Here is a 14005-nt window from a genome sequence, read left to right as displayed (position 1 = left end):
GACCTTGTGCTCCAGTTTTACCCAAAAAAAAATAAACATCTACTACAAACTGGAGATTGGATAAACCGATTATCAATTTATTATTTAATTTGATGTAATACGTACAGGTGAGTGCAAGCATTTTGGCAGCGTCAGTTATATCTATGTACTGCAACAGTGCACTTGCCAGTGAGTCTTTCTTTTTGGGTAAAATGGGGGCCAGCAGGCCCAAACAAACAAAGCCAGTGAGTCTCTTTTAATTTCATATAATACGTAGGTTTTGCTAGCTATGCAAAACACTGACATTCCTTTTGAAAAGTGATTCCAGTTGGTGAAGGTAGCCATCTGCAGAAATTTGGACATCTTCGATCTCTTCAATTCTCGCAAGTGTTTGGATCCGAATTGATGATATCGCGGGCCCGTTTGGATTTAAGAATTTAAATTTCAAATCTACGTATTGAAAGTTGAAACAAAGTTTTTTTGGTTAACTGTAATAATAAACAAAGTTATACATATCAATCCAGCTGGGTATGAAATTTTTATTTTGTCAATAGTTGGGTATGCATGTTGAAAGGCAATTTGGCTCACACAAGAGTAGAAGTGTTATATTAAACATAGACTTACTTTTATTAAACAAATAAAGTCGATTGAAGTTATATATGGATCAAGGTAGGAGGTGAATCTTCAAGGCAATGACTAGCTCACAAAGACAAGACAAGATGGCGTGAAAATTTTTGGTTTAATCACCATGTTGTCTTTTAATTTGCTTTAACTTTTATTAAACAATTTGGTATCTGTGAAAAAAACAATTTGGCTCATAAAAGACAATTAAAAAGTCATGAAAATCTTATTAAACCGAAAAGAAACACGAGGCAAGCACCCCCACAGGGAACAAGCTCAGAAAAATGCGCGTGGCAGCACTTGGCCACTTGCATTCTGCATTGGCCTAACACAAACAAGTCAATATATAAAGTGGGTAGAACAAAGAGCATAGCACGCGCATTCTGCATTTACTCTGGTGGACTAACAGTACTATAGTGTGAAACAGACCAAAAAAGAAAAATAGTGTGAAAGCGTTTCTGTTTTTATTCCTACTACGTAGACCCTTGTGCTTGAAAATGAATGGCGGTGCGTGACTTATCTTAAAACTCCTCAGTATACAGCCAATTGTGGGGGACCAGCATATATTGCAATCCTTTGCAAGCGGCGATGCATTATTGGCTTAACACAAATGGGAAATTTCCCACTACTGTTTTTAAGTAAAGTTGTTATAACTTATAACAGCAGTGCGAAATTATGGAGGAAATCAAATAAAGATTCATACTGGAAAAGCAAAAAGATAATGTTGAAAATTTTCATCAAAGTTCAATCTTCAAAGAAAGAGAAAAAGGAATAGATAAAGGCAATAAAAGGTGGGAGACAAATATATACGTTTTTCTCATTTAGGTGCCCCACAGCACAATTATTTCAACCGCGTGTACTTGTCAATTTTCATTATAATTTAATTTAATTCAACCAAAAAATATTAGAAAAATTGGGCCAAGACATTCAACAACTCATTCAGTGACTCTATATGAAGTGGGTAAGAGAAAGACGGTAGCACGCCCGCCATTCTGCATTTGCTACTTCTTGTTATTTCTCTATCTCTCTCTTTTTCATTCTCACTCAGTTTCAAACTTTCTCCTCAACAATATGGCTGAAGCACTCGTTAATGTACTCCTGGAACGTTTGGCTTCGATCACCATTGACAAGATCAACCGAGAGCTGCAACTAGTCAGAGGTGTTGACAAAGAAGTTGAAGATCTCACCCGCAACCTCAAAGCTATTCAAGATGTGCTCGAGGATGCAGAACAGAGACAAGTGGGGGAGGCCAGCGTGAGACGTTGGCTGAATGAGCTGAAAGAAATTTCCAACGAGATAGACAACGTGTTGGATGAGTGGAGCACTGAAATTCTAAAACACCAAATTCTGAAACAAGATGAGGAGGAAACTCAAAAAGCTCCTCTTACTAAGAAGAAGGTACGTTTCCACTTTCCCTCCCCTTTTTCTTCTGGCAAAGTCAACAAAGTCCTTCATCGCCGTGACATTGCTTTGAAGATTGAAGGTCTAAATGAAACGTTAAATAAGATTGCTATTGATAGACAAAAGTATAGCTTTCAAAAAACAAAAAGACACGGCGGTGAACATCTTGGACGAGAAAAGACTTCCTCTCTTCAAGATATATCGTTTGGTCGAGAAAATGAAAAGATAGATTTAGTAAGCAAGTTGGTAAATGAGAGTAGTCAAGAAAGGAATGGCCCCCTTATCATCCCTATTATAGGGCAGGGAGGAACTGGAAAGACAAGTCTCTCCCAACACGCCTATAACCATCAAAGGGTGAAGGCTCATTTTGATTTGAGAATATGGGTTTGTGTCTCAGACCCTTTTGATGGGATCAAAATTGCTAAAGCTATCCTTGAAGGTCTTTCTGAAAAGGATGCGTCAAATTTAAATGAATTGGAAACTTTAGTACAACGTATAAAAGAAAGGATTCAGGGAAGGAAATTCCTCCTTGTCCTAGATGATGTGTGGAATCCAAAGCGTAGACAGTGGGAAGAACTAAGCAAACTTCTGCGCAATGGAGGTATAGGCAGTAGAATCTTGGTGACCACACGAAAGGTGGAGGTTGCTAAGCTAATGGGAGCAACCACTCACATAATCCATTTGAAGGGGTTAAGGGAAGAAGATTGTCGGTCATTGTTCTATTACTTTGCGTTCAATGATTGGAAAAGAGACGACCTTAAAATGTTTGAAGATGTTGGCAATGATATTGTAAAAAAGTGTCAGGGGTTGCCTCTTGCTGCAAAGACTTTAGGTAGTCTCATGTGCGGTAAGAAAAAATTGAAAGAATGGCAAGATGTTTTGAATAATAAGATATGGGAATTAGAAGAGTTCGAGCAAGAGGTTTTCCAACCGCTATTACTAAGTTATTATGATTTAACCCCAACAATTAGACGTTGTCTTTTATATTGTGCTATTTTTCCAAAAGATTTTGTGATAGATAAAGATGATTTGATTAAGTTGTGGATGTCACAAGATTATCTTGATGTTAAGGAAAAAAGAGAGCAAAAGAAAATAGGTCAAGCATATTTTGATGACTTAGTAATGCGGTCTTTCTTCCAAGATTTTGAGAGAGATGTTGATGAAGATATAATAAGATGCAAAATGCATGATATTGTACATGATTTTGTGCAATATCTAACCAAGAAGGAATGCTTTATTATAGAGATTAAGGATTCTAATGAGAGAATAGAGCTGCCAGATGATAACATTCTTCATTTGACTATGATGTTTGCATCTGAGGGTGCATTTCCTATTTCTTTTTGCAATTTTAAATTTCTGCGCACATTCACAACTTTTGATTCGAACATTACTACTATTGGGCCAGATTTAATTTTGTTATTGAAGTTCGTGAGGACGTTAAATTTGAGGGGTAACCGTATCAAAGAAATTCCTGAAGAAATTAGTAAATTGATACATTTGAGGTATCTTGATTTCTCTCACAATCAAGGTTTGAAGGCATTACCCGATGGTATAGGTGAATTATACAACTTGCAAACCTTGCGAATTGATCAGTGCAGCGGTCTCAAAAAAGTACCCGATATGGGAAGGCTAATTAACTTAAGGCATCTTCACGTGGAGGGCACTCATCCGGGTGCAAACATAAAAGGCATTGGGAGATTAAGAAATTTGCAAACGGTAGATGAGTTTCATGTGGGTGCGGATAATGAAGGAGGATTGAAGTTAGAAGATTTGAAAAACTTGGACCACCTTCAAGGGAGTCTTGAGATTAAACACATAGGGCGTACGGAAGATGCGAGTCAGGCTGAGAAAGCACAATTGGTGAATAAGAAAGACCTCCTTCATTTGAGACTGAATTTCGGATGTTGGTACTGTGAACTTGGAGAAGAAGAAGAGCATAAAAACGATGGAGAAATACTGAATGCCTTACAACCACATCCAGGTTTGGAATCTTTAGTCATCACCATGTGTTTTAACACGACGTCGTCTCCCAATTGGCTGATGTCTTTACAAAACTTGAGAAAGCTTTTGTTGGAGATTCCAGATTGCACGTTTTTGCCTCCTTTGGGGAAATTGTCATCCCTGGAATCTCTGATTATTTATTGTTGTAGAAAGATTGGAAAGATAGGAGTTGAGTTTTTGGGATTAATAGACGACAAGCAAACATCATCATCATCATCGTCACAGTCACAGACTTTGTTCCCCAAATTGAAACAACTCAACTTCTCTGGTATGAATTGTTGGGAAGTGTGGGAAGGAGTGGAAGGGTGGAGGGAAGAGGAGGATTCTCATGATCAGATTACAATAATGCCCTCCCTCTCTACCCTAACATTTCTAGGCTGTCCAAAGCTAGAAACACTGCCCAACTTCCTGCGGAAGACACCACTACAGAATTTGGAGATCATCCGCTATCCGTCTCTTGCCAATGCTTGCAAAGAAGGAAGTGGTAAGGAGTGGGACAAGATTTCTCACACCACAAACATCATAGTGAATGGGCGGACTTTACAGAAAGACGGAATTGGGATCCAGCAAGACAGATGAATCCTGATTCATCTGAGCTTTGCATCTTCGGTGAGTGAGGAGCTCTGGCAATCTCCATCATCCAGCTCTGCTACATCTTCTTGTAAGTAAACTCTTATTTATTTATCTAATTCTATGCCAAATATTCAGATATTAATTAATACAATCCCTACTGGCCTGCCATGATTTCATTTTACCAAAAACTAATGTCAAATGTATAATTGAAATGGTATATCAAACTGATTCACCTTGGATAGCTTTCTAACATGATTTCTGAACCGTTAGTTTAATTGAATGGCAGCTATCCTGTTTTGCTATATATTACAAAAACTGACATTCCTTTTGGAAATTGATTCCCTGGTGAAGGTGTTGGAAAGCCTCCGCTTCTAGATACGAAATTTTAAATAAATCGTTAGATAATTTGGAATTGATTATTTTCTTTTTATTCAGGTTATAGACAAGTCCTCTAATTATTTTCTTTTTATCCAGCTTAATGGCATTGGAGTTGTCAAGTTCATCTGGTGCTACTTTGGTAAGCTAAATATCATATCTTGAAGTTCTTGGTTTATCAATGTTTGTGGCATGGACAGCTGTATTCATATTGTTCACTTTCAAATACTCTGCATTTTACTTTTTTTACTTCCTATATTATAAAATTGTATGTTTCCTGTATTAAAAAAAAAAAATTACTCTGCAATGTGCATTGTCAGTCACTGAAAAAAATTTAATTGTGCCTTCCAGATTTTATAATGTTAAATATTTGAATTTTAAACTGGTTTCTACCGGCCCAACTCCCACAATCCAATCATCAAACTTGATTGATGATAATCATCCATGCAGTAATATTACCATTGTTTTAGACTTTTAGTCATTGCATCTTCCTTCCGCAATCCAATTGACTATAGATGATATATAACTTTGCATCATAGTAATGGTCTCATTCCTATTGGTCTCTTTTAATTCAGACTTCAACTTCTCTTGAAACAAGAAAAACTTTTGTTAGAGGAAAGGCCTTGCGGACAGCTCATTTTGAAATATCAGTTTGTAACATATATAGTGAGCTTAATGCCTCAGATGGTTTTCTCAAGAGATTAATGTCACATAAGAACTCATTTTAAATTGAATTGGGCAATTCCCATGTGTCTTATGTATTTTTTGAATTTATAAAATTATTTAGAATTACCTTATTTGTCTGATTGGTTATTCTTAGGTTATACATTGAAGGTAGTGATGCATATATATATATATATATATCTGATATCATAAGCATGCGAGTTTCTTTCTCAATGTTTTCTTAAGCATATATTACATGCAGTTCATTCTTGATATATATCATGAGGACCTGAACGATTTCTTATAGTTATCATTTACTTTGATGTAAAACGGTGCAGTTTCCAGTGTGTCAAGGGAATGCAAGGTTTTGCTAGCTTTGCAAAGCACTGACATTACTTTTTCTGGAAATTTATTCCCTGGTGAAGGTGGCTATCTATCTGCAGTAACCATTGGACAAGAGAGAAGAGCGCATGAAGAAAAAGAGAAGGCCAAGCCAGCAATCAATATTCTTAGTCGGTTTTCGACATTTATCTTCTCTCTTGCTAGTATGTGTTTGGAAATGCTTCAGATAAGGTGGTCAAGCTTAGTTGGGTGGCTATCTATCGATGTGTGTGGGTGAGGATTTTGATCGACGAGTTGGGCTGGGAATTCTGAACCCTGCCACCACCACCTGGTTTTATTCCCTTTATTTTGCTATGTTTATTTCTTTCCTGCTGTTTGTTTTTTTAGTCTTTTGTTTTGGCAATGGGCCGGGTGCCATCCCCCCATAGCCTCCTTTCCCTGTATTTCTATTGTGACTAATAAATGTATTAGTCATCAAATTTTAATTCTTTATTTGATTTTATCTATTTCAACCCGTGAACATCTTCAATTATGTATTTTGAGAAATTTAAACATTAACCCCTGGTATTGGGTCTGGTATGTTTTTCATTTGTTTCTCTTGCAGCTAATATTTTCTACAACATTGCTAGCAGAGTTACAACGAAGGTGAACTTATTTGGCAATGGCCTGATGGCTAGCATTAAAGAATTCTTGTCAAATGTTTGTTCTGCTTCCTTTCGTAGCAGGTTTGCAAACAAACAAGAATCGAATTTCTTGTTGCCAGAACAAAATGGTGTCACCAGAGATTTTTTCATGTTGTTTGAATATCGGTACCTTAAATCTTTTTGCACATGAAACTTAGTTATATTTGTGTGGGCATGGTTAAAACCGAGTGCCTAAATCTTTTTGTCATGCCTAAATCTTACTAATTCTATGGGTTTGATGATCCAACTTAGTTGAGTTAATGAATGATACACATGTTGTACTAGATTCAGCCTCCAATGAGTGTGACAGTAAAACTTGACGTTAACATTATCGTTGATTGTAATTAGTTAGATACTATTGGTGTAACAACGTCAATTCCAAATAATAAGTTCGTATTGTACATGTGTTGGTTTTATATATATATATATATATCATGTTTGGGGTTAGATGAGGCTGGTATTAGATTGGATTGGTAATGATATAAAAGATTTTAGGGCAAATTACACAAAAGTACCTCAACTAACCACCCTATATCACTTGAGTACCTCAATAAAAAAAAGTTGCTCATAGGTACCTCAATTACTGACTTTGCACACCCAGGTACCTCCGTCAACTTTTCCGTCAGGCCTGCCGTTAATTGCCTACGTGGCACACTAGAAACATGCCACGTGGACAAAAAAATAAAAAAATGAACTAATTATTTAAAAAAACAAAAAACAATTAAAAACTCAAAAACTAAAAAACTAAAAAAAATGGAGTTGCAGGGGCTAGCTCCCAGCCTCCCTCCGCCTCCCACCCCTCCCAGCCATCCCCCCCTCCGACCCCAGCTACCCTGCCGCCGATCCACCCACCACGCCGCCGACCCACTCGACCACTCACCCCCTCTCTCCTCTCTCTGCCTCACTCTCTTTCTCTCTCCTCGCCCCTCACTTTCTCTCTCTGCCTCGCTCTCTCTCTCTCTCCCCGACCGAGCCACCCACCCCCTTTCTCTCCCCTTCCATCTCCTCTCTCTCTACCTCACTCTCTCTCTCTCCCCGAAACCCCAGCCCCGACCCGCCCGCCCTGAGCTCCACCTTCGTTCAGATCTATAAGAGAGAGAGAGAGAGAGAGAGAGAAACAGAGGGAGAGAGAATGACAGAAAGAGAGAGATGAAGCTGGTGGCCGGAGAGGGGAGGGAGGTGGGTGGGTCACTGGGGGAGGCAAAGGGAGAAGGGGGTGGGTCACTAGGCTCGGGCTGGACTTAGGCTGGGGTTTCGGGGAGAGAGAGAGAGTTAGAGAGAGAGAGAGGAGAGAGGCGTGGAAAGAGAGGGGGTGGGTCGGCGGCGTGGTGGCTAGGGTCGGCGGCAAGGTGGCTGGGGTCGGAAGGGTGGTTGGCTGGGTTGGGTGGGTCTCAGAGGGAGGGGTGGGAGGCTGGGAGCTAGCCCCTGCAACTCCCCTGCAACTCCATTTTTTTTGTTTTTTTTTGTTTTTAGTTTTTGAGTTTTTAATTTTTTTTTTTGTTTTTTTAAATAATTAGTTCATTTTTTTAAATTTTTTTTATTTTTTTGTCCACGTGGCATGTTTCTAGTGTGCCACATAGGCAATTAACGGCAGGCCTGATGGAAAAGTTGACGGAGGTACCTAGGTATGCAAAATCAGTAATTGAGGTACTTACGAGCAACTTTTTTTTATTGAAGTACTCAAATGATATAGGGTGGTTAGTTGAGGTACTTTTGTGTAATTTGTCCAAGATTTTATATCATGGATTAATTAGAGTTGTACTATGGACTTTGGTTGGAGATAAAAGTGCTTGGAACCCTAGTTTGGATTAAATATATAATAATTATTGAATAGCATAATAGAGGCTCCTTCGTTGAGGTATATCTCATCTTAAATATAATGAAGTACGGCTTGTGGAACCCATTCCGCATTGTAATTTGATGATCGAAGTCGTCTATTTTCTAAGTCTCTATACAAGGATCATCCTTGCAAAATTAGGTAAATCGGAAACCATTAAGACATCTAATTGTGATAGAATAAATAGACGAATATATGAATTCCATTAACACTTGAAATGATGACTCTTTAAACAAATGGTTAAATGATTTCCGATTTATCTAATTTTTGCAAGGATGATTCTTGTATATAGACTTAAAAAATTGACAGCTTTGATCATCGAATTACAATGCAGAGTGTAGCTTGGGTCCTACAAGTTATACCTCATCATGTTTAAGTTGAAGTGTACCTCAACAGAAAGAGTCTGTAGCATAATGGATATATATATATATATATTGGTTGAATTTTCTTTACGGAAAATGTACGTACGTGTATATAAACAAAAGAAATTTGGAAGAATAAGAGGACATTAAGAACATGGGGGTGGGTTAGTTGCATGTGGTGGTTGAATTAATATTTGAAGAGTATCTTTCTTTCTTTGAGACTATATAGTATGTATGGGGCCTACTACTAACATGCGCGGTGGCTGATACATGCGTTCAAGGAAAGGAAGTACTTCAAGACTCATCAAGAGCCTTTTAAAATACCTCTCTCCCTTTTCCGACCTAATTCTGACACTATAAGAAATGTGAACAAATGTCTTTTTTATTGGTTGCACAGAAATGTGTGGCATTTGGAAACTTTAGTTCCTATTGCCCAATTGTCACTCATTTTTGTTAAAATCGAAGCACTTTAGTCCATATTGCCTAATTGTCACTCTTTTCTAAGTAACCAATGAAAATGGCCTCTACTCACATTTCTTGTAGTGTGATCACCACCATTAATTCCCTCTTTAATTTTTCTTTTCCAATAATAACAATAATAATATACTTTTGGTGGTAAATATTGATGCCAATTCAATTGACCATTATAATGAGAAACTAGTCAAAGTTTCGATCTTTTGAACATGCATTAGTGTTTTTAATTTTTTTTTTTTAATATTTTTAACTAAAGATAGGCTGAAGAAATATCAGTAGACCAATTGATAATTGATATAATTCATAGTGCCATGATATTGCTTCTCGTGTTTTTTTTATGGGGTCCCTTAATATTGCTTCATTGTCTTATTCATAACCTTAATTTAGAATTCAGTATAATAAATACAGTCAAACCATAGATCCAAAATTATCACATATATGTATGCAACATAACAATAAGGAGTTCCTACTTTGCTACATGTATTTAGATTCTTTCATATACTTATTTTTACTTGTTTTAATTTTAACTATATATTACAAATTCAGAAGTAATATATGAACAAACAAACCGAGAATTCAAATCCTCTTACATACCTTAATTCATAGTTGCAACAATGTTGACATTCTTTTTTATTTTTTAAAGAACTAATAAATGAAGGTGTTTGTGGATAAATCCACATAGATTCAATGGCCAATCACAGACCAACACGTGGCACACCAGGTCCCATTTTTGCTCTGACTTTTCAATGGTCAACTTGATCAGACCCAGCCATCTATGTCATCATCTCAGCATAGCAATGCCAACAACATGTACATATGAGATTTGTTCTTACCTCCGGGTTACCCATGTCCGATCCGAACTGACATTGGGATCCACCAGAAATTCGAGAGATCATCTTTTTCGGATACCATCAGTTCGGCTCGGATTTGGAGATCATCTTTCTCCAGTCACATCTCAACCATTAAACATTCTATTAGAACCTGGAACATCACTTCCAAAGTCTTCAGCTCGGATCGGCTCGACCAGACGAGATCATGCTTGTATAGCTCGAATCGGCTCGACCAGATGAGATGACGATTGTACAACTCACCTTGGCTCGGCTCGGCTCGACTCGGGCCAGATCATCATTTTGTTGATCAAACTAGACAAGATAATCATTGTACATGAGACATTTACAAAGTCATATATTCAGCTTGGCTCGGATGTTCTAATCCACCGCCTCAAAGATCCTACGTGACATCTTGACCAGTCAACAGTTGACATGGTCAGCCACCCCAATCGTCTTATCACTTTGGCTTGGTCAATCGATCACGATCAGACTTGTTTTGACAATCTTGTCATCACCGAATCATCTCGACCATTTGGTTCGGCTCGGCCCAATGCCCTACTCTTCTAATTTGGCACATCTTACTGCCTCATACATGGGAGATTCACATATGACATGTGTTCGGCTCGGCCTAGGAACTGCCTCCTGTCGATCCGAACCAATCAACACTGTTTCTCTACACTTGGAGAAATCCATCATGAAGTGGACACCCGGTTCGGCTCGGCCTTTGGTGATCATCCTCTCAAATTCTAGTCACAGCCAATTACGACTTGAAATGATCACTACCTACCGGATTGGCTCGGCCGGCTTGTCCATGTCCAATCCGATCACACATGGGTTTCATGTCTACACATGAGAACATGTGTTCAGATCAGCTCGGCTTCTCACCGCCATTCTAAAGAAGATCACGTTTGGATGAACCGTCATACTCAAGTGCATCTGACATGGCTCTCTGACAGATGAGACTTCCCAGCTCACAGTCATGACTATTAGGGCATCATAGTTTATCTTCCATCCTTGCACTCAATGCAGCATTGAATGTAAAGAAGGTGGGTAGCTGTGCATGCCACTATTCATGACCGAACGCGTGGCCTCTTCTCAACCATTCACCCTCATGCAGGTAACTTACCCCTCACCATTTCCTTTGCCTATATAAGCTACCTTATGTGCACAAAAAAAAGGATCTAAGACACAACTTCACTCACGAAAAGCCTATAAAAATATTCCCTACTTGCTGAGAATAAACTCAGGAGATCTTACCTTGTTCTTCCTCATTCTCCCAAGTTCATCACATGTGCTTCCTTGTTCTTACATAAATACTTCCAAACACACATCACTGACTTCATCATCGGAGCATATTTGGCTGGTACCACACCGGTCCATCTCCTTTGATCTTGTGTTCGTGCAGGAAGATCTCGGTTCAACCTCCACTTCATCATCCAGCAGGGCTTCAGATCAGCCAGATCATCCCTTATAAGTTGTTGCATCTCTCTTACGGAAATTTGCATCAACAGAAGGTATTCAATTATATTACAAATTGCATGCTAATGCTAATGCCAAGTGGAAAATATAATTATTAAGAGAGAAAAAAAGGTACCGATAATTTATTCACCTTAAAAAAGAAAAGATTGGTGATGACTCAGCTTTGAAAGAGTGCTGCAAATAAAATTTGATTCCAAGCATCTGGAACACTGGGAAGACACCAGTGAGTGCAATCCATGCCACAGTGGCCACCAAGGCCATATAATGAAGGGTGACCATCTTTTCTTAGTTGTGATAATGTCGTTATTTTAAGCAAATGGACTGCCTTTGACATTTTGCTCAATACCTTCTCTAAAATAACTTGTGCTGGATGTGAACCTCCAGGATAATGTGCCCCCAACACTGGTTTTGTTTGTCCCCAATAGGTGTTTGACTTTGCATCATCATCCCATTCTCTTGGACTAGTCAATGGGGCAAATAAAGCATACATAATAACAATGTTAGGGGAAATGTGTGCCTAATATGGCTATTAATCGTATATTCATGTGCAAGATATGTGGGCAATGTTATTTTGTTCAATCTAGTATTTAAAATACAATTTTTTCTTTTTTTGAGAAAATAATAACATTGCATTAAAATAGCCAAAAAAGGTATAAAGAATACAAGGTTATGGCAAGAAGCCCTACAATAATAGGGCCAAAAAGCTAAACGCTTACAACGGAATAAGAGGCGGATCTCGTAACGTCAGCATCGAGCATACACTACAGTCATCAAACGGAGCCAGCAAAGCACCGTAGAAATTAGTGAACTAGTCGCGTTTGGGTCCACAATCCAACCAACATCTCTAAATCGAGTCTGACAGTATCCCAAGGTGGCGGATCAGGCATTAGTAACCAGCAGGACCAAACTAAAGCGATTGGAAAAGCTCTCCTTTATTGAGATGAAAAAACTCTCACATGGAGAGATAAAAAAGCTCTCACAAAGAAGAAAGGGAGTATCTCATAAGCGAAGAAGAAAAGGAGAAGGAAGAGGCGGAGGTAGGAGCGGTGGGCCTATAATGTTTGCAAATATTGGGAATCACAATGGTGTCATCAAAATGTTTGGAAATATAAGTATTTATTATTTATGTTTTAAAAATAACTTTTTTTGTTTGTTTTGCATATTAAAGACTTTCAGCACTTTTTAAAAATTTTAGAAAAATACCTTATGAAATGCTCGAGCCCCTATGAGTAATGCTCGAACACTCCTTAAATACTACTCGATAGGTTCTAATACTGATCGAATTCATATCAGGTTCAAAGTTCTTGGACTATAAGTGAAATTAAAAAGCCGAAATACTGTTGTGTGTATATAGGAGCAAAAATGAGATTGGGTTAAGAAGTTGAGTAGTAATTAATAATACCTTGGTGATTTGCATGAATTGGGCTGCCATCTATACTTGAGGTAGTGTTTGTCTGGTCGCCCATTCTTTTGGCAATCAAACTCCTTCAAAATGAAGGGACAGTCTGTTGAATTGTAGAGAGGGTAGGACCTGTCAAACCCATTGCCCATGGAAAAGGTCACACCCAGTACTAGTACTCTGTACGTGTTTCCTTATCACCCCATGACTAAGCACCCCTCCTACTTGGTACAAAAGACACAATATCAATGCTCCAGCAATTGTAGTGGAAGCACCCATGTGTCACAGAGAGACAGAGAGAGAGATTCTCTTATAATTCTGAGTTAACAAATGCTATATATGTGAGTTAAATACGGAAACCTGCGCTTTCAATTCTAAGTTTTTGGCTATCACTATTTCTTAATTGATTTATCAAGGGCTTAAGAGATCAATAATTACCCAAATGGAATATCATAAATTTGGACCGCTAATAATGTAGATTCTTATTTTATCAGAAATATTAGAAAATAATATATAAAATATTTTTGTGTCAAATTGTAAATTTGAATCATTAATTAAATTGATTCTTGTCTTAATGTATGGTTTAAATTTACAATATGACTATACGTGTATTATATTGCTAGACTGTCAGATAAAAAAATATTTCTCATTCCTGTAATTAAGAAATGTAATAGAACATTGAAACAGCTTAACATTAATAGGGAATTAATTATATGAGCCTTAATTTCTAATTACACCACCATTAGAGATTTATTAATTAGATTTTAGAGCATTAATGGGCCTTGCAAGTAGCAAAGATATTTGTGGTTTAGGCGTAGAGGACCATTTTGTTTGGATTGTTGTAACTTGTGAGTGGCTTTTCTCCACTCTAGAATGATAAGGTTGGAGGCTAGTTATACCTCCAAATCGTCACATTTTGTGTATTTCGATTAGATCGAACCTATACATCATACATGCAGCTGCCAAATGGATGTCTCTGTCAAGAT

The 14005-nt window shown here is 37.9% G+C and overlaps 1 protein-coding gene across 4 annotated transcripts; it reads left to right on the top strand.

Annotated features, from left to right (window-relative positions):
• The first annotated feature begins 1462 nt into the window (after nucleotides 1–1462).
• LOC147286847 (putative disease resistance protein RGA3) lies at nucleotides 1463–6197 on the top strand. 4 transcript variants are annotated; one of them, XM_086242695.1, is made up of 3 exons: nucleotides 1463–4663; nucleotides 5050–5092; nucleotides 6057–6197. In XM_086242695.1, the coding sequence occupies exon 1, from the start codon at nucleotides 1672–1674 to the stop codon at nucleotides 4579–4581; it is 2910 nt and encodes a 969-aa protein (XP_086098821.1). In that variant the 5' UTR covers nucleotides 1463–1671; the 3' UTR covers nucleotides 4582–4663; nucleotides 5050–5092; nucleotides 6057–6197. The 4 variants fall into 4 exon arrangements, with proteins under 4 accessions (XP_086098821.1, XP_086098824.1, XP_086098823.1 ...); XM_086242698.1 differs by having other exon boundaries at nucleotides 6039–6137; XM_086242697.1 differs by lacking the exon at nucleotides 6057–6197 and adding an exon at nucleotides 5952–6049.
• The last annotated feature ends 7808 nt before the right edge of the window (nucleotides 6198–14005 follow it).

The sequence above is a fragment of the Dryas octopetala genome, chromosome 4 (genome assembly GCF_963921425.1).
Source record: "Dryas octopetala chromosome 4, drDryOcto1.1, whole genome shotgun sequence".
In the NCBI taxonomy this organism is placed as follows: domain Eukaryota; kingdom Viridiplantae; phylum Streptophyta; class Magnoliopsida; order Rosales; family Rosaceae; genus Dryas; species Dryas octopetala.
This window is presented reverse-complemented; position numbering and strand designations above follow the sequence as displayed.

Coding starts and splice junctions, on each gene's coding strand:
- LOC147286847 (XM_086242695.1), top strand. CDS start 1,672: ATGGCTGAAGCACTCGTTAATGTACTCCTGGAACGTTTGGCTTCGATC.